Here is a 20394-nt window from a genome sequence, read left to right as displayed (position 1 = left end):
CTGTATTTACACAATTTATTATATTCTAGTATTAACCACGGCTATGACCCTTCGTCTAACTTCGATATTTTGATTATTACAATATAAGGGGTAGGAGCAAAAAAATAAATGCCATACAAACTTGTAAAAGCTAATAACGCTTAAGAATAATAATAATAAAATCGCAAAAAACTAAACTGTTGTTAATTAATACATCACTTTACGTATAATTATTTTATCTACAATGTTAATATCCGGAGACGAAACTAGGTACTATGTTTGTACTGAAAAGCGATAACATGAGGTCGTTTTTTTTGGTCTTAAGTCTCTAATATTCCTTGAGCTGTTGGACTTAAAATAAGTAAATAAATAAATAAATATTATAGGACATAAAGAAACACAGATTAACTAAGGGCTAGGGTAAGCTCAAGAAGTGTTTTGGGTACTCAGATAACGATATATATATGTAATAAACAAATACTTAAATACATAGAAAATTACCATGACTCAGGAACAAATACCTGTGTTCATGCTACAAATAAAAGCCCTTACCGGGATTCGAACCTAGGACCATCGGCTTCATAGACAGGGCCAAACTGGTCGTCAAAACCTTACCAGTAAGCTCTTCTCGTACTCTTCCTCAATATCGCTGCCGTTGTAGTATCTATGGTCGGCCGTGGTGTTGGGGAAGTAGAAGCCCCGCCGGCACACGCACCAGTACGACCCGCGTCTGAAGCCCAGCCCGGGTACCGGAACACACTGTAACAAGGAGAGGTGCTGTACACGAACCCGCCACCAAAAAGCCACTCACCGTAATGTATGTGAAGTGATAAAATAGTAGGTAGGTAAAGTTGCATACACACCGCGACATATTTGTAACATTGACATATATATCTAAGAAAGGACCTTACGGGTAAAGGTTTTTAAAAGGTCGGCAACGAGCATGTAACACCTCTGGAGTTGCAGGTGTCCATAGGCTACGGTGACGGCTTACCATCAGGCAGGCCGTATGTTTGTTTGCCACCGACGTGGTATTAAAAAAAAAAAAACAAACATTAAAAGTTAGTAAAATGCTGGTACATACAAAGACTTGATATTTAACTATTATTATAATTGACAAAAGCAGAAAATTAAAATTCATTGTTAATATCCTATAATATTTATTATTTATTATTGTTAATAAAATATCGACATTAGTATCGACGCGTCCCACGCACAATTTAGGTCATCTCGTTCACGGACAGGGTTGTATGTGTTTGTTCTTGTACTTGTGTAAATATATTTTATGCTAGTGTTTGATAATTTAGTTGTGTGCCTGTGTAGCGACGCATGCAACAAATGTGTCAGTGTTAACACTATTTGTGTGCGTTACCTCGTCCCCCGCGCCGTAAACGGCAGAATTTTTTAGATAGAAATTTGTGCGCGTTTCTATTCTATTTAGTCCGGAACACCATTGTTATGAGTAAAGACATACAGCATAAAAAATAAATAAATCAGAGATTTTTACTTTAGTCGCCGCTTATCCTTTTGGAAAAGTCACTTTCTCAAGTCGGATTCGGTCGGTAACAATCTCCAAAGTCACACTTTTATTAATATGAAATAAGATTAAATCTGCTTGCTCTGGTTTTGATGTTACTTGAATTTGAAAATTTCAATAAATTTTAATCCATCGAAAGTACGAGTAAGAATCCACATTGTCCACAATTTTGGCCAAACACTGACATATAACCAGTAAGCAGCCAAATACTTTATGTAATAAATAATACTTTTACGATATTTCTAAATGCCAAGCGAAACACGAAATCTCAGTAAGCAATAAATGACACCCGAATCTTGCCAACAAATAAAGTAATTGTCTACGTAACGGCCTCCGAATATAGAACATAATTTCCATATTTTTATGTAATACTCCTAGATATTTTCACATTATCAGCCATTGTTATTTTTTTCATTGATTTTAAAGGAAAATTTATAAAAATATCATGCCTAGCTATATTGAATGACCCGAAAATATACCAGGAACAAATAAAATTATTATACGACCACATGACTATTTGATAATTAAAAAGAAAGAATAGCTGTGATCCTAGCGAATTAACGGTACTTTTTCTGTGAAATTCCATTTCGGGAGAAAAAGCTTTCCACTAACTAAATATTAACGAATTACGTTGATTTTGATGTCGATCTCTTCAGCATAATATATTGTAGGTTTATAGGAATCGCTATGAAAACAAATAGTTTTGCAAAAAAAAGGAAAACCTATAAATCTAGTTTTTCATCGTGTCAATAACATACAATAAAATCATGGAGAATGGAAAATATTTAGAAGTGGAAAAAATTTTCTCTTTTTGTATGGACGACCACGTGATATCACTCTTAAACCGATGCAAAAATAAGAAGGAAATTAGATTTATGCAAAGATTGTGGTAGAAGAACTTAAATGACGCGTAGTGTTACAATAATGTGAACTTTAAGACTACATTTGGATTGCGATTACAGTGGCCAAAGAGAGTTTGAAATAGAGGTGGATTGTCAAAGAAAATTTGTAGTCGCAGTAAATTTACTGCCATCTTTCGACACATGATTAAAACTTTTAGAACGCTATTTGACTTTGATCCTTATTCTTTCACTGATATGTGCAAATTCTCTTTGCAGTGGCGTTGCAGCGTGCCAGCAACAGGAAACAGGCGATGATACTATTAACCTCCTGGATAGATTAAGTAGCTGTCGTCCGTCGCTCTCAAGGCAATTGACAGTCACAACGCCTGTTGTCCGCTGCTGCTACCACGACTTTCACAACCAAAATGTATCCTTAACTATGATGCCTGTCAGTTATAAAATAATTCTTTAAGATATCAACTATTTATTTGGCTGTTACGGCTGTTATGTGTGATGGGGCATAGCTACTAGATATTTTCACAAACGCGCAATTATCCAAAATAAAGAAACTGCCGAGTTATAAATGATACCCAAACCAGCAGACAAAGTAATTGTCGGCGTAAGAAAATCCTAAATATAGAGCACATTTCCATATCGCCCCACATTTTTCCACATAATCCGCCTTGCGACGGATCAATGTCTGAAGTAAAAGCCACAAGTCAAGGAAAACAACTTTCCGAATGTTACAATAAAGAAATAGCCGACACAAACCATTTGTGAAAGTCGAATAAGCCATCACTCGTAAAAGTAATAAGAATAAAAGCTTAGAGAATCTGTTGCAACCACTTAATGAAATAAAGCGATTTAGGAATAAACCATAAGGTGCTACGCTTTCTGTTGCATGTACTTATAGTTCCGATAGATTTCGCCTTACCTGCTCAAATATTTGTGTATCTCATTCCTCAGAAGACAGAGCTTATTTGCGTAATTACATGCGAAGTGAATTTAGATTACATTTTGTCGTCGATAAAATTAGTAACAGGAAATGGAGGGACTGTTATTGTTTTCATTTATATTAAGTAATATTAATAATTGTTTATAACTTTCGCATTTTTTTATGTGGTAATGATTTTTGATCATTCCGAATCTAATTTGGTATAATCCCGAAAATAATGAGGTATCACATGTATTTTTAGGAGCAGTATCTCTATTTTTTACTACTTTGAACTTGTTGACTGGATTATGAAATCCAGAATTTTGTTTTAAAGGAAACAATATTTTAAAGCTTTTTGATGAGTATCTTTTGTTCATTTTCAATAATTGATCGGTGTTGGTTTTCAACAGACATGGTTGGTCATAAACAGGGGTCGGACAAAAAGTGCGGATGACGTAAAAATGACGTAATCTTGCACACAGGATGATGTTTGAGTTTGTATTTAAACTTCCGTGTGACATGTAGTAACAAAGTACTATTAATGAAGTAAAATAATCGTAAATAAATCCATGGAATTAATAATACAGGTGGTAGGGTGATGTAGTGAATAAAATAAATTTCACGAAACTTGTTACCATAAGGTATAATTATTTGAAATTAGTTAGAACAAGTCTGTGGGATTGCCACAATATTCGAGTAAAGATGAAATTTTAGAGCGTTTTCTTATACATTAGTAAATATAAATTTTAGCTAAATATAATCGTGAAGATACAATAGCTAAACAATAACGAAGTCAATTTATTGTTCATCTGATTGACAATGTGTCAGTCAAAAACATACTTACTCATTTCAAGTGGCGATATCGTTTAATAAAGAGGTTGATAAATGATAAGTGATAATTGTTTATGAAAATCAAAAATACTATTTGAAATCATCCTATAAGTGGTTTGACGTCATCCGCACTTTTTGTCCGACCCCTGGTCATAAATGTAGACTTTACTACATTATTTTCTCCTGTTATAAGTTTGTGCCCCATTTAATTAAAACTATGCAATAAGTCATATAAGTTACAAGCTCATCAATGCCTATCCAATCTCACATTATTAATATTATTAATAGTTGTAACTATTAAGTATTTAAGGGTACTAACAAATTATATGGATCATGATGTCTGAAAATATTAATAAAAATAATTAATAATACCCGTAAGTAAGACTTTGATTTACTTCAACGTAACACAACGTGAAGACAAAAAAAAATCATCTCCTTAAAGTACGAATACTTGTAAATTCTAAGAATTTCGCAAGTATTCGTTTTCTTCTTCTTCCAATTCTTGGCCTTCGAGCATGTCACACGAAAAGTATTCCACGCTGCCGGATTGGGAATTTCACGTAAAGCTGTACAGCTACAGTAGCTGGAACACTAAGCTATATGTATGTGTTACTATACCTTATCTGGGAAAACTAGTTGTGTTGGTCTTTTTGCAAGTTTTTGAAGTAGATGGAGGTCTAGAGTTTGACCACATACTAAAAATCCATTCTAAAATACTTCACAAGCATTTACCGTTTCTCATGGACAGCCGCAACACCAGAGAAGCTGGAAGTGCATTGCCGGCTTTTAAGATGGGAGTACGCCGGTTTCTTGAAGGTTTGATATGGTATTATGGAGACATTTATGGTCATGATATTAATATACATACCTAATCTTGCTATAAGTAACTCAAATATCAGACTGTTATATGTATAACAAAACCAATAGTGATTAACAAGTACCATTAATAAACGGTTACATTATAATAAAAGTTCCCTCTATAAAAGTTTACAAAAAAAAACACTTTTCACAAATTCACAAACAATTATCACGTATCTACTTTTTTAATAAAATTAAACCTAACCCTGGTATTGCGCCCTTAATTCATTTGTCCCACGTCCACGTCCGAAAACAGTTTAGGACGCACACATTGGCGCTTCCACCTTTTATTATGAGATCAAAATCATTTTTTTGTCTATATTTCCTTTATACGCAGAGTGACGTCCGCCGGGGCACATCCCATTGTACAAGCGGTAGAACACACACAAGGAGGCAAAGTCTCTCCTTAGACTTAAAGGTTCAATACCTACCGCTTGTGAGTTTGGGATCGTCAACGATTCGTACAGCACGCCTTTGGACTGAGTCGAATTGTCCAAGGTGGCATGCAGGTCTGGTGCTCCTGCCCAAAGGTGACATCAATACTCCATATGGAGTCTAACTTGCGATTTATATAGCAGCAGTATTTGCCCCGGAGTGAAGTATCGCCTCGCTTTATTGAGCACATCGAGTTTTTTTGGACGCCAGCGCACCCTTTCCTTCTAGGTAGCTACGGAATTGGACGTTACTGGAAATGTCACCACAAGCTTTTCACGACTCTCCAGCACCACAGAACGAGGGATGTTGGCACGGCCTGTGTAACAGGCAACCCCAGTACTGTCGTCTGCCTAGCAATGAATGTCGTCGATAGACAACATGTCATTGATGTGCAACAAAAACGGCGTTAGGGATAGCACAGAACCTTGCGGAACTCCAGCGTTAATGTCTATGCGATCGGAACCTCTACCGTTTACTACGGCTCGTATGCGTCTGTCGGACAAAAAGCTAGCGATCCATTTGCATAATCCCTCCGGCAATCCATAATATGGTATTCATAGAGTCCATTTGAGAGACACCCCAACATTTACTATTCTTACAGCTAAATCGCTGTCAATGATATGTGAAATTAACATAGGAATATTCCCTTTATCACGAGATTCACGAGTGACTCGACTGTATGAAACCGTTCGAACCAGAGAGCATGATGTCGGGCGGGTATCATTATTAGATTTTGGAAATGTAAGTGTAAAGCCTGAGTGGACACTCGAGTTGGTCGTGCAGCGGGGCGGGGTGCGCGGCGTGCATGTTAAACAAATGCAAACGTATAGGAGCGGCCTTAGTGCACCATACTCAAATCAATTGTGAGCCTGACGCCACGCTGCATGCCCCGCCGAACGCTCCGCTTTGAGCATCCACTCAGGTCTTACACTAACGTTTGTTTTATTCACTGCGATCTCATAAGCCCTTTCGTTATTTGTCGGTGTAGACTCAATGCACTACACAATATTTGTTCGTGATTGGCGGAAGCAGAGCTACCAACAGGCCATTTCAAACATGCATAATAATTAGTTGACGATCATAATATAAATTTATATAGATTAGATTAATAAAATGTATATTGTAATTTATTATTATGAAAGAAATACCTAAATCTAAATCATTTCGCTCGGATTTGTCCGTGCAAGTTAATGCAAGCGAGGCGCCGGCGAGAATGGCAGTTAACTGATGTAATCCCAATATCATTCAAATATTGGTTCGATGTCAGATCGAATTGGCTTGCAACTCAGTATAAAAACGTCAGTCAATTTATCGGCTACTTCACGCTATCAAAGAGAATTTGAAATAGAGCTGTATTGTCGAAGAAAACTTTGTAGCGTCGTAAATTTACTGCCATCTTTCGACACATCATTAAAACTTAGAACGCCATTTGAATTTGATCCTTATTTTTTACTGATATGAGTTAAATTTGTTAAATATCAAAAAATATCTAATAGGAGTATGATCTATCCCGTCAGGTAAATGTAAGGAGATGAGATATTCTCGCAGAGAAACTAGAATGGAATGAGTGTTGAATGAATGGAATCACACACATACAATTTAAAACTGAGAGGCATGTACTTGACTAACTTTTTATGGATTTCTGTGGTCCAAAATAAATAATTTTTAGTTTATTTTTATTATTAAACACATTTAAACACACACACACATAGAAAAATGGCTCTGTCAGATTAATTTTGTTATTTCGACTTCATTTGTTATTTATAATTGATACAATCGCTCGTGCTTATTAGTGCGACCGAGAAGCATTGCAAGATGTGTCAAGTCAATAATAAATGAAATTGAGTTTTACTAATCTGTCGCGCGCGACAACGCAAGCCAAGCTAAGCGGTCTTAATAGTTACGACTCTACAGACCGACGATAAATTCTAGATTATTTTTAAGGTCGTCACTGAACTTCAACAGGCAATATAATTATGATGCAAGCATCCATTCACTAATCTTCTTCTGCCGCATAAATGCGTCCTTTACGTTTGTTGTTTGACATTTGACGTGTACGCAGTGCATATACTTATAACGGATATTTTCAAGGAACTTCGAAAAGTATATAAATTAATTAGACACACACACCTACAACAGCTTACAGCTTTATAAAGCGCAGGTGCGCCCACACATGGAATACTGTTCTCACCTATGGTCAGGGACACCCCTGTACTAGCTTCTCCCTCTGGACCGCATACCGACTGGACCGAAGAGCGACTCGAATTGTCGACTGCCAGCGTATTTCGGATCGGCTTGACTCCTTGGGGCTGCGTAGAGATGTGGCCTCGCTCTGCATTTTCTATCGCATGTATAACGGGGAGTGCTCCGAGGAATTGTTCGGATTAATCCCTGCCGCTTCTTTTCGCCATCGCCCTACGCGACAACATTTCCATCCTCACCACTTAGATGGTTGGCAGTCCTCAACTGTGCGTTTCTGCCTTGCACAGCTAAACTGTGGAATGAACTGACGCCTGCGGTATTTCCGGACCGATACGACCTTCAAACCTTCATGAAAAGAGCGTACTCCCATCTTAAATGCCGGCAACGCACTTACAACCCCTCTGGTGTTGCAAGTGTCTATGGGCGGCTATAATCATTTACCATCAGGTGATCCGTCTGCTCATTTGCCTCCTGTATCATAAAAAAAAGACAAAAATACAACGTACTTGTATATGTATTACAGACTTGTTGTATCAAATATACCTACATCGATGCCTTGGTTTATCAATCAAAGTTATGTATTAAGAGATACTTTTACTTGTTATTTTAGTATATTATTCATAAACATCTTTAAACCAGAAAGATCACAACCAGCCAACTTGAAATTTTAGCCAACCGCCTTTCAAATACTTTAAAGCGCGCGATTGTATGCCATAAACGCAGCGTCGAACGGATCGGAAACGGATGCGATCAACGGAATGTAGAAAATATGACAAAGTTCATATCGCTACGTTTATCGCGTAAAAAAATGTGTGTTAGATTATCTAATGTAAAATGGTGCACGGCAAAGGCATCGCGTTTAACGCTGCATTTATTATAAAACAACCGCGTTAATGTTAACTTCCGAGCTGAACTATGTTTTGTTTAATTAATTTTGATGCTTATTTGATGACCGGTTTAGCCTAGTGGGTAGTGACCCTGCCTACGAAGCTGATGGTCTCGGGTTCAAATCCTGGTAAGGGCATTTATTCGTGTGATGAGCATGGATATTTGTTCCTGAGTCATGGGTGTTTTCTATGTATTTAAATATATATATATTATACATATCATTGTCTAAGTACCCTCAACACATTCAAGCCTTATTGAGCTTACTGTGGGACTTAGTCAAATAATGTCGTATACTTACTTACTTACTCCGTTGGCTCAGCGACCCAAAATGAGACTTGGCCTCCAACACAAGACAGCGCCACTTTTCTCGGTCCTGTGCGACCTCTCGCCAATTGTCGACTCGAAGCTCGCGCAGATCCGCCTCCACCATGTCGCACCAGCGATACCTAGGGCGTCCGATAGGACGTCCTCCTGCTAGGCGACCCAGGTACGCTCTTTTTACGTTCCGATCTTCGTCCATTCTCTCAAGGACTCATCTCAACGTCTCATAATGTCGTATAATATTTATTTATTATTATTATTTATTATTCGTTCTTTTATTCAAAAATAATTATTACAACAATGTGATTGTTGAGACATGTCAACTGGTGTTGCCACTATATTTCGGACTTAGTGTCTTATTTTTATTTCTTGTAGCACTGTAGGTACTCGGTAAGCTTTAAGAATGATAGCCCAAGAGAAAACTTACCGTAGCAAATACACCGGATTTGAACCTTATGAAGGCCTTTGGATCCTTTAAAGGGATTTGTGTGAGCCGACCGGGAGCGTATTTTTGGCAACAATTGAATCTACTTATATTTCGGATGAAAGGCGAATAGTTCAATGTAAAGCTAATATTATGTTGTACTGTGATTTTAGTTTTCTTTATGTAAGTAATAAATACTAAGTTAGTGGATTTTTCTTTTAATCGTAGCACACTTAGTAAAACAAAAAACATTACTTTGCTTACCCACGAAAAGATAACTTGCTAGTCAATGAGTCATTAATTGCAAGTAAAAATACGCAAGTATAACGGGTTAGCACTCATTGACTAGCACGTTATGTTTTCGTGGATTAGCAAAGTAATGTTATTTGTTTTAATTAGTATAGATTTCCGCAAAATAACGCCTGATTCTAATCATTATTTGTAGCCCACTTGTTTTTTTTAAATCCAAAAATAAATAAATGCAACGTTGGATTAAGATTTAACCTAGTAGTTTTTACAAACAATTCACTTTTAACAATAAAACTTCATATCTATTAGTCTTATCTACTATAAATTTAATTTAATACAATTTCAATGAGAGTATATACCCTTTCCATCTCCAATATCTAGGTAATATTAAATGACAATGCCATACATTAGTTCCAAGAAACTTGGTTAAGATCCGCGAGCTTCGGTTTATCATCCTTCCATACTCATCCTTTGTAAATCCAATTTAATTTGATCACCAGGGCTTTCTACTAAATATTAACTTTAATACCAATGTATTATCCATTCAATATTAACTGTCAATTCTGTCAAGACTATAACATTCCTTAAACGATTTACCTATAGTGTTGGTAGTGACTCGGTTATTAAGAGTCCTCGACCTAGACTCGACGCAATTATTTTTCAACTTTCAAGCGGTGATTATATATAATATTTTTCCCATAGCTTGGATAAGGTGACAGCTGTCGTCTCAATATAATTTTGCGTTTAAGGTCATATGGCTAATACTCATAATTGAATACGCAAATAAAGACTTACGTTTTTTAATCGATACTATATAATTTGTTTTGATGGATGTTTCGGCAATTTTGCAATGTTTTCAATCGCAAATTTATTAAAATGCGTTCAAAACAAACACAAATGAAATATTTAATATTGATTACAGTGTGTATGGATCTCGTTCGATACCTCTCTGAAAGGAGGGTATGAGAGGCCGCTTCCCTCTTACGGCTGTGGCGGGTCGCCATCGCTGTAGGGAGGTCAATTGACGACTTTCTGTGGACGATGTGGCTGCTGGTGTAGGCCAGCTCTTCGCTGCCGATCTTCGATTACCCAACCCCACGACCCTTAGCCTGATGATACCGTTTTAACGGGGCCAGGTTTCGAAGCCGCGGTGAAGGCGACCTAGCTTAGCTGGCGTGTGCAGCAAGATTGATTACTGTGATGGTGGAGTCTTTTTTATAGAATTCGTCTCTTTGGGCTATATAACCTTCACATGACAGATCTCAATAATGAACTTCAGTTTCGAGTCCATTTTTTTATATGAACTAATGCTAAAATAACTAAATAAAAAATACGTATAGTAATTAAATATAATATAATAATGAAGGCTAAGCTTAGTTAATCCAAACTTAGAGATTGCCTTAGAGATTGAGTCCTGACCAATGTATGTAGGTACCGCTTGAAATTGAAATAATCAGATTACATTTTTACCCTCATTCTTGTAAAATCAAACCGAGTTCCTCGAATATAAGACTCGTAAGACTCGAAGTTATTACCGACACTAGTCGCTCGTGTATTTGATTAATCCTGTACTGTACATCTAGCTTGGTGTGTTTGGCACGCAATCGGCAGGGACTGTGTGAACTAAGCACAAATGAAGAACCAATTTCAAAGCAACTACGGCTTCCACCTGGAAGTGATTGTGTCCTTCAGGGGAAATGAGTACCTTAAGTCATTGAAATTTTTGAAAGGACGTATATTTTTATCACACATATAATGTACCGATATATTTATACCAGTACCCCTAGTGTAAATAATTTCGATTTCGAAACGTGACGTACGCGTTTGCGTTTAGTCTCATTTTGTATTGGATTTAGAAAGAGCGCGCCAAGCGGGACGTTTTGGAAACTCAAAATCCTATACAAAATGAGACTTAACGCAAACGCGTTCGTCCCGTTTCAAAATCGAATTTATTTACACTAGGGGTACTGAAAGCGTAATATTTCACGCTGGTATGGCGGGATATAACCAGTTTTATTTTACGTACCAAGAAAGTTATAAATTAAATGCCTATTATTAAAACCAAGCTATAAATAGGTTTTACTTTTAAATTACGTTTTCAATAGTTTATTTCTTTTATGTTAAAAAAGTGAATGATTTAATAGCTGTTAAAAATATTTTCAGCAAAATTCACAATTTTCGAGAATAGAAAGAGAAATTCTAAAATAGATGTCGCTTCAAATCGAATGCGCACACTGAATACATTTATCTCCGTCAAACAACCTCCAGTTCAGTGATATTTCAATCGTTTTGCTTAAACTATTTCGATTCCAAATGTTCTCTTTACGTCCCCAGTAACTTAAAAGTCAAAACTAATACCAAAGAGTTGATAGACAGAAAAACAGGTCGCTAAGACAAAACTGTGACTTCATGACAAGCCGGTTTCGCCAGCACACATATCCATTTAGCTTTGAGCCATTCACCGGTCAGTTATGTGCGTGTAGCGCGAGTAAACGTGAGCAAGGATATTACTTTGTGCCTAGTACGCACAAATGAATAGAAATGTCAGATGTCAGGATTTTTAACTACTTAGATATAAAGTAGAATAACAATACCACAAACTGGTCTAGGTATAGAGGGGATACTTCTCTCCTCGAATTAGTAACAAGTTACGTAGGAACGGATGCAACTCGTAAATCAAATTTTAAAACGTAGTGTTCCCTAGTTGCTTTCAGAAAAATAATTATGTACCAAGTTTGCATTCTTTTGAAATATAATAAAACGTTGGTAACCTATAAAAATAAGGATGGAAACATCCGGTACAACATTAAAAAAAATCAAAAAAGACAACCCATTATACTCGTAAATGTTAAATAAGTTTTTTTTTTTTGAGATAACTGTATAATTTATTATTGCATATTTGATATTGTTTTCTATTTCTTATGGATATTCGATGTATTTAACACGTTAAACGCCAGACCAAAATATTCATTTTTTCTTAAAAAAAAATTTGATGTAAATTCAATTATTACTTTGATATGTATATCGATATATATTTTATTTTGTTATTGGAGGTTTAGTTAAAAAGTTATTAAAAAAAAAACTCGCGGTCACCGATGACCCCCGTGGCGCTGTGAAGTTCATATTTCAAAAACCGTTACCATGACGCCACGCCGGTCCCCCCGCCGGCCACGCCGGTCACTGTGCCGGTCATTATACTGTCACATTCGCACCCGCTAAAATATGCTTATAATATAAAATTTAACTGCTTTGGCATTGTGTGACAATAGCTTGGTTTGGCAATTCCTGCTACTGGTTCAAGAAGATACGCTGTTTTTGTTTATTTTTGTTAATTTTGGGTTTTTATGATGTTTTTTTTGTGGAATGCATGTATCAGGTGTGTGTCTGCATTGGGAAATTTATTTTTTCTTATTTTTTGATAATTGTCGTGTATCTCCAGATAATTGAAATTAATTTCTATTAATTATATAATTATTGCAAATACTTAATTATATAAATTATAGAATTAAACCTGTGATTTGAAAAAAATGCCTTGTTTTTTTCATTTTTTCAACAAATCTACTATGTCACTAACTGCACCCACGTCCCAAGCCACCGTTTTACTAACGAGCGCCATGCCGGTACCTTGCATACAACGCATTGCTTATAACTGCTACACGCGGCGCAGGATAGCGTCTTAAAAACAGGTTTAACACGAGGTCACCGGTGCCCCCCATGGCGTGTTGCAGTTGACTTCGTGAGGTCGCCGGTGCCCCCCATGGCGTTCAACGTGTTAAGTGAAAGTTTCCATATTATGAATAGTTAATTCAATTATATTATCATAATTATGTTGTTAAATATTATTTGAATTTATTTTTTGACGATCACAATATAGATGGTTATAGATGGACATGAATGTAATTCGTACAGTAATCATATGTTATGAAATAAATAAATCATACAAATTAAGATCTGCTTAGATTACTGTTTGAGTTGAGCTCTATTTTCGCAAGTCTGTACTCAGCTTAAGACTTTCTTATGCAAATATTGTTGTCCGAGGAACTTATTCTGCTCAGTAATACTGATGAATATTGATATTCCTGTGAAAAGCCTGGGATATTAACGCTGTTACAAACGAACAAGTTTAGCAACTTAAATAGACTTAAAAACAATGAAAACGGTTCATGTTTAATCGGCTGTTTACAGGGTAATCCTGATTATGTATTGTTTAACGCGTAAGAGGGATTTAAATGATTCAGCTCCGTTCTGTGAAAAACCTGTAGGTTAGGTTAGGTACACTTAAAAGCAGGGTTTTGTATGGTTGTAAAATAAAAAAAAATTATAAGATGGATGTATTTAATCAATTCTCACATATAATATCTTTGTCCCAGCTTTGGGAGCCTGAAGTCTGCTTTGACAACTAATTTAAAGAATTGACGTAGGCTCAACGAGGGGGGGCGGGTTTAGGGTCGGCAACCCGCATGTAACTCCTCTGGAGTTGCAGGCATACATAGGCTAGGGAGACTGCTTACCATCAGGTGGACCGTATGCTTGTTTGCCACCGACGTAGTATAAAAAAAGGCAGTTTTTACAATATCATGTCTGAATAAACATTTTTAAATGATTATATTCCTGGTCGGTTGGTTTTCTTATTATTTGGCATAATTTTCACTTGCAGGGCTCACAAATAGCAATAAATTGTGTATAAATGTATATAATTAATGTGTTGTGTAAATAGATGAATGTTGTTTATTACTCGTAATGTAAATTATTTTAAGAATAATTTTAAAATTTGCATGCTGTCTTGAGATAGCGGATAAAGGTGGAACAATTATTAACCGTATTTTAAGACCTGTAACTAACCCTTTTTCTGCAAATAAAAATCTGAAATCTGAAATATGAAATTAATAAAAATCTTTATTTAATATTCTAATTAAGTATCCTACCTGAAATTAAATATCTAGTGGAAGTTTATAAATAATGTCCGTTTAAATGTAATTTACTTGTTTTCTTGCTAACAATTAAAATATATCCCGCGCGGACAAATATAAAAGCTACATTTTCTCTTTGTGGAAACTTTATTTGCAATATATATATCAACATACTAACCAATTAATATATATTTATTCAGAAGTTGTAATTTAGCACACCTACTTATTATGGCGCTTATAAAGCGGTAAAATAAGTCTTAAAAATATGATTATATTTACCTGCGAAATCCGATCGCTCAACAAAGTTTTCTTGGTAGAAGTTTTGTATTGACAATGTTCAACTTTCCATTTCGATTTACGCGTAAGTGCGGATCTACTTCAGAGCCTCAACTATCAAAAAACTTGCTCACCACTGGACAATTCAGATATAAAAATTGTATTAAGATACTACCTGTTGGATTGTAATGAAACTTTGCACATATAATGACATGAGATATATCTATGCCTGTTATTAGTTTATAAAGCAAACGAAATAGAGCAAAAACAAGTTTTATATGAAAAACTTCAATTCGCTGTATTCTTTAAACTATGGAATCTGAAACTACAGAAACTAATTACAAAGTTTCAGAGAAATCTAGCTAGTCGTTAGAATAGAAAAGCGTAACAACGTTTGTATGGAGAAACGAGCTACAGACTCTTCTTAATTATACGCAATTTCTTCTAACAAACTCTGCTATTGTTGTCTCCTGGCTGACAGACGGGACGGAATATAAAGGTGATCCACCCACAAATAAAGATTTTAAGAGTTTTTTGACGGTGTTATTAATTGGCACTTTGTACCTAATTACGTATCACGTTTGTGTTCTCGTACTTTTTCTTACTCATATAGATCGATGCGATATCCGTTGACTTAGGATGGAGTCTATGGACACTTATTTACCGTTAAGAGGCCAGTGGTATTACAAAAAAACTTAGGCAAGCATTGAGTAGCGTTATGTATAATTTGACAACTTTAGGCTAACATCATTGTCCCGGCATTTTGCCACGGCAACCCGTGACCTCCGGATTGCAATTCAGATGCTCTTACCGCTAGGCCTCCAGCGCTACCAACTGTACAATATCACTTTTAAGACGGCTATGAGTGGTTGAACAACGAGTACCTACAAGGAACTGTCAAGTAACGTCAAAGACATATTTTACGATAATCACTATATTGTGAACAAGCTTTAGTTGTTACGCAACCCTAAAAAAATCTAGGCAGGTACAATAAGTAAAACATTCTCTCTGATTTACGTCTGAGTGTTACACAATGGACAGAATAAGGGTTCGGAGTGACTTTCCGCAGGGATTTGCGTTATTTGACAATGCTCAGGGCGTACGCAAACAATAACGAGGAAATATGCTAAAAGTTTCCCCGGAGACAGTTCTCCGCTCAGTCGCCCGATGTAGAGCTTTGACGTGTAACGGAATTTTACATTATAGTCCCAGATAGGTACGGATAAGGTATTTCTATATTATTGGATTCTGGAAAATAGTAATATACTTTGCCTAGGAAAATCAGGTACAGTCAACATCAATAGTAGCGAACGAAACAACGCACTAAAAGTATCGGCCATCCGGGAATACTTTTCCAAATGTAAAGATATAGGTATCCAAAAAAATGTTATGAAAATGTGGTAATCATTAAAAAGGCACTGCTTGAATAATTAAGTCAAAAGCATAATTAGGTATATATATTATTCTACGAGTAAATAATTAATAATAATAATGATGATGTGCCTGCTGCGACCGGTTCATGGGGTCTATCTTTGAGCCTGTGAACGGGTTCCAGCAGGCGTTCTACATGACATTAAAGCCCTCCAAGGGGCTCTACATGTTGGATCTATCTCCCCACGCAAGCCTATCAAAAGACCGGGATTTATAGGCCCGTGAAATCCAAGGAGATTCAATAATAAGATGTAATTATAAATCAAACATCATACTTCTAACTATCTATAAGAAGTAGATTAGCATAATGCTATGCTTATGCTACGTAGTAGATTATGATAATCTGTTTGTTTTTTTTGCAATTTTTGTTTGCAATGTTTATTTTTTTACAGTCTAATTGTTATACATATAGAGACATATTTTTTTGTTAAGCTGTTAGATAATGGTAGACAGACACTTCTGACGCCTAGACTGATCCGCTACTTTTGATGGGGACTGTACCCTACCGGGGAAAAAGGGGTGAAAATGTATATTGTAGTCTGCGATGGTTAACTTTGAAAAAAGTTTACTTGATATTTTGGGCTTTTAAAGCGTGGGTAAAACTTGATCTAAATCAAATACCTAACAAACCGTCTCATATATTGGATCTCGAGCAGTTTATGAACAATTTCCTCCTTCAGATACAATTCAGTCTAAAATCGAAATAAAAACAAAAAAAAAACTACTTCACTACTCCCTTGCTTGACAAAAATTGAAAGGGCTATAATATAGACGCCACTATGCGTATAGTATATGTATAAGACTATACGCATAGTGAAGTCTGACGTCTGCGAATTTTTTTTCGATGCATTCCATTACTGAATGCAATATCAAACGATATGTCATAACCTACTACTACTAACTAGATCCAAAATTGGCAAGTATGTAACACGTAAATATGTGCCGGTGATTAATCTCTATTTTTTTTTGCCAGTATTGTCAAAATTGGCTACCGATTAAATCATCTTCCAATTATTCATAAAGATAAACCTACCATAACTTAAAACGTGATCGCGCCAATATAAATCTCCCGGACTTATCTGATGGCAAGTATTACCGTTATTTTCTTATCTAAAGATTTAACTTAATTGACAATTAGTTGCGGGTAAAGTATAAGATAGCAGCTTAAAATAACTCTTCAAATTACGGTTTCCCAAATCTATTATGTCAACAATTTGTATTTCCTTTCCTTCTTTTTAATACAAGGTCATTAAGAAAGAAAGAAAAAGTCGTTGGTAAGAGATTACTCGTAATATCTTCCGTTTTGTCAACCTTAATCATTGATTAACCTACTTAAATATATCTGCCAAGACGTGCCAAGCGAAGAGCAAGGGCACTACCTACCTTTTCTTGAAGCGCTTCGTTGTTTTTTTTTAGCCTCATAAGCTCTTTTTGGGGAAACGACAGTCTTTTATTTGTACAAAATGTTTAAAAGAGTTCGAAAAATTGAGGAGGTTTTATGAATTGGACTGTAAATAAATTAACTGTTATGATTTCGATGTTGTTATTTCTGAATTTATGATTGATTATGATTTCTCCATTAATGAATCCATTCACATAATTGCTTGTGTTTGTTATTTGAATGCTTTGACCTTTCAACTAGTCGCAATGAAATCGAAAATCTTAATGTATGACATTTCGTTATGCTTTTATTTTTATTACACACGTTTATTTAGCTTCAATGCGTACATTTGAATTTTTAATTTTTATAACACACGTTTATTTAGCTTCAATGCGTACACTTCCGATACTTTGGTTAAGACTTCCTAGTTCCATTGAGTACTTCTACTTTTTTAATTTCCTTTACTTTTCTGGTTCGAATTCATATCTATTTACTTATATTATATATTGAATATTTATTTATTTTTATTTATATATATATGTATGCATTATTTTATGGTTATTTTTCTATCTAAGTATATTTGTATCAATGTGTATCCAAAACGTGCATTTCAGTAATTTGAGTGATTGTACACTTTTCTTTGTATTTGTCATTCATTCACCGTCACCATTACTTCTGTAACTTCTGTTTTACTCATTTCTTTAAAGGTTAACTGGAAGAGATCCCATACAGGGATAAGTTCGCCTTTGTTGTATTTAATTTACTCTGTAACTGTGTTTTTCGTGTTTTTATTTCTATGTACAATAAAGTGTATACATACATACATTTGTATGTGCTTCAAATATTGTCATTTTAATTGGAATACTTCCTGATATATGATTCAGTTGAATAGTACTTAGTAATTAGGATGATACGAGTAATGCAATCATATGCTAACATGTTGCTGACCGGAGGATGCAATCAGAAGGTAGCCAAGGTAACTTCTCCATGGATAACAAAAACACATCTCAAAAGGAGTAAACGAACTATTTCTCATTCAAGTACAGTCAGCAATATTTTTTTAACGATAACTTGTCCATACTGTTCATTCATAAAAATCTACATACTAAATGAAGGTACTAACCTCGGTAGTCTTCTTCTTGCATTTGTCCGTGCCGGCGAAGATGTTGAGCTGCACAGACCCAGGCTTCAAAGGACACTGGTCTATGTCCACTCGTCGGAGATCTATGTCTATACCGCTCGTCCCTCTGTAACAAATGAAGACATCTTTCATCAAATGGTATGTTTCGGATTAAGGGGTGTAGGTACCGAAAGAAAACTGTAAACTTCAAATGAAAAAAACTGATGCGATTGAGAACAAACTAAGGTTTTTAGAATAAGGATAATAAAAAGCGATTTTTAATTTAGATAATTGTCAGTTTATTTATTATATTTTTTTGTGTAAGAGTGATAGGCAGCTTTTTCCTAGCAAATTCGGTGGCAGCTTTTTACTGACCCGTTTTTCATATTTGCCTGCACCAGCCCATCACCTACTGGAATTGTTAATGTTTTTTGGTTGTTTCATTCTTTCTTTTAATACACTTTTAATTTGAGCCCAAAAATAGTTGAGAGAACGGTACTCCATGACTTTTGGTGATCTGGCTTTTCTCTTTGATAATTATATTGTATAATTTTCCACTTGGCCTAGAATTAAATAATGCAAATTTTAGCTATCATAACCTTCGTACGTAGAACTGAACTGACTTTCGTCGTAGTTCGTTCCACTTTAACCGCATATGTACCCCAGTTTTTACAATAAATATGACAGGTATGCTTCGTTTTCGCAAATTCTATTAGTAATCTTTCTGATGAGCCTAAGGTCACTTGTACCTAGAGGTCTGCCGCTTCAAAGCCTCTATTCAAAAGATAACATACTAAATTAGTCGTTTATTATGAAATGCACGAAACTTCAGTCATTTTAAGTGTTTCGAAACCAAGCATATTATAGGATGTTACAAGTTTTCTTGCTATTTGGAAAAGTCCAATTTTCAGTAATCTCTTCTATTTGTCGGTGTAACGTTGCTATATAAGCATAAAATCAGAATTATTTATATTAGAATATATAATATGATAATTAAATTTAATATCGCGGAAAGAAAGTCGTAATAATCTTGGTTAGAAACAAAATTACAGCCGTTTGAAATTTACAGTTTTTTTATCGATAGAGGCCTTGTTTTGTCGATTTCCGTCCTCATACTATACTTACTATCTAGCTGTACCTATAGATACTTATGCATTTTTACCCTCTCGTTTAGTTACAATAAAATCAGTTAAGAATCCAGACGCGTTTGCCTTATGATTCACCTGCAATCAAAATTGAACCTTATCCCGTAAAGAACATGGTCCATACGAACCAAGATGCTTGAACAGTGACACGTAAAAATAATTGGTTCAATAGAAAATGAGTGTAATTTCGGTGAAATAACGTTAAATACATATGGAAAAGTGGTTAATTAGTTGGATAAATATGTAACAAAAGTGAATTAAGCCAAATGAACTTTAAGGATTAAGAAAATTCGGTGTTTTTACAAAAATAGTTTTGCAAATTAATTACGTGTGATAATCGCACAAAGGACAAGGTGTATCGTGGAGAACATTTTTGTGTTGTTTAACTACAAATGAGACAGTACTGTGCCGTGTATTACAATAGTGAGTCGCTGTGATTTAGGTACATTTGTTGGACAATTTCGTGCGGCGGCGCTCACTTACCCTACACATAATAAGTTAACAAAGGAGTGGAACTTTCCTACAGTGGTTACGTACTTTTATTGCTGTGTTTTCACTATATACGATAGACTATTAATTTATTGATTGTGATAGACTTATACTACAATGGAAAACATTGAAAAACATATAG

General features: G+C 35.4%; 1 protein-coding gene across 1 annotated transcript in view; it reads right to left on the bottom strand.

The window, feature by feature from the left end:
- The window catches only part of LOC133519253 (metabotropic glycine receptor), a 158429-nt gene that overhangs the window by 27618 nt on the left and 110417 nt on the right, over positions 1-20394 (bottom strand). The window contains exons 4-5 of the mRNA XM_061853244.1: positions 18622-18745; positions 595-738 (exon numbers count right to left, since the gene is read on the bottom strand). Of these exons, the coding sequence (XP_061709228.1) occupies positions 595-738; positions 18622-18745 (268 nt within the window). The remainder of the gene's footprint in view (positions 1-594; positions 739-18621; positions 18746-20394) is intronic.

This window comes from Cydia pomonella, chromosome 6, assembly GCF_033807575.1.
Source record: "Cydia pomonella isolate Wapato2018A chromosome 6, ilCydPomo1, whole genome shotgun sequence".
NCBI classification, from domain to species: Eukaryota; Metazoa; Arthropoda; class Insecta; order Lepidoptera; family Tortricidae; genus Cydia; species Cydia pomonella.
Note: the sequence above shows the minus strand (reverse complement) of the source record. Positions and strands in the feature narration are given on the sequence as shown.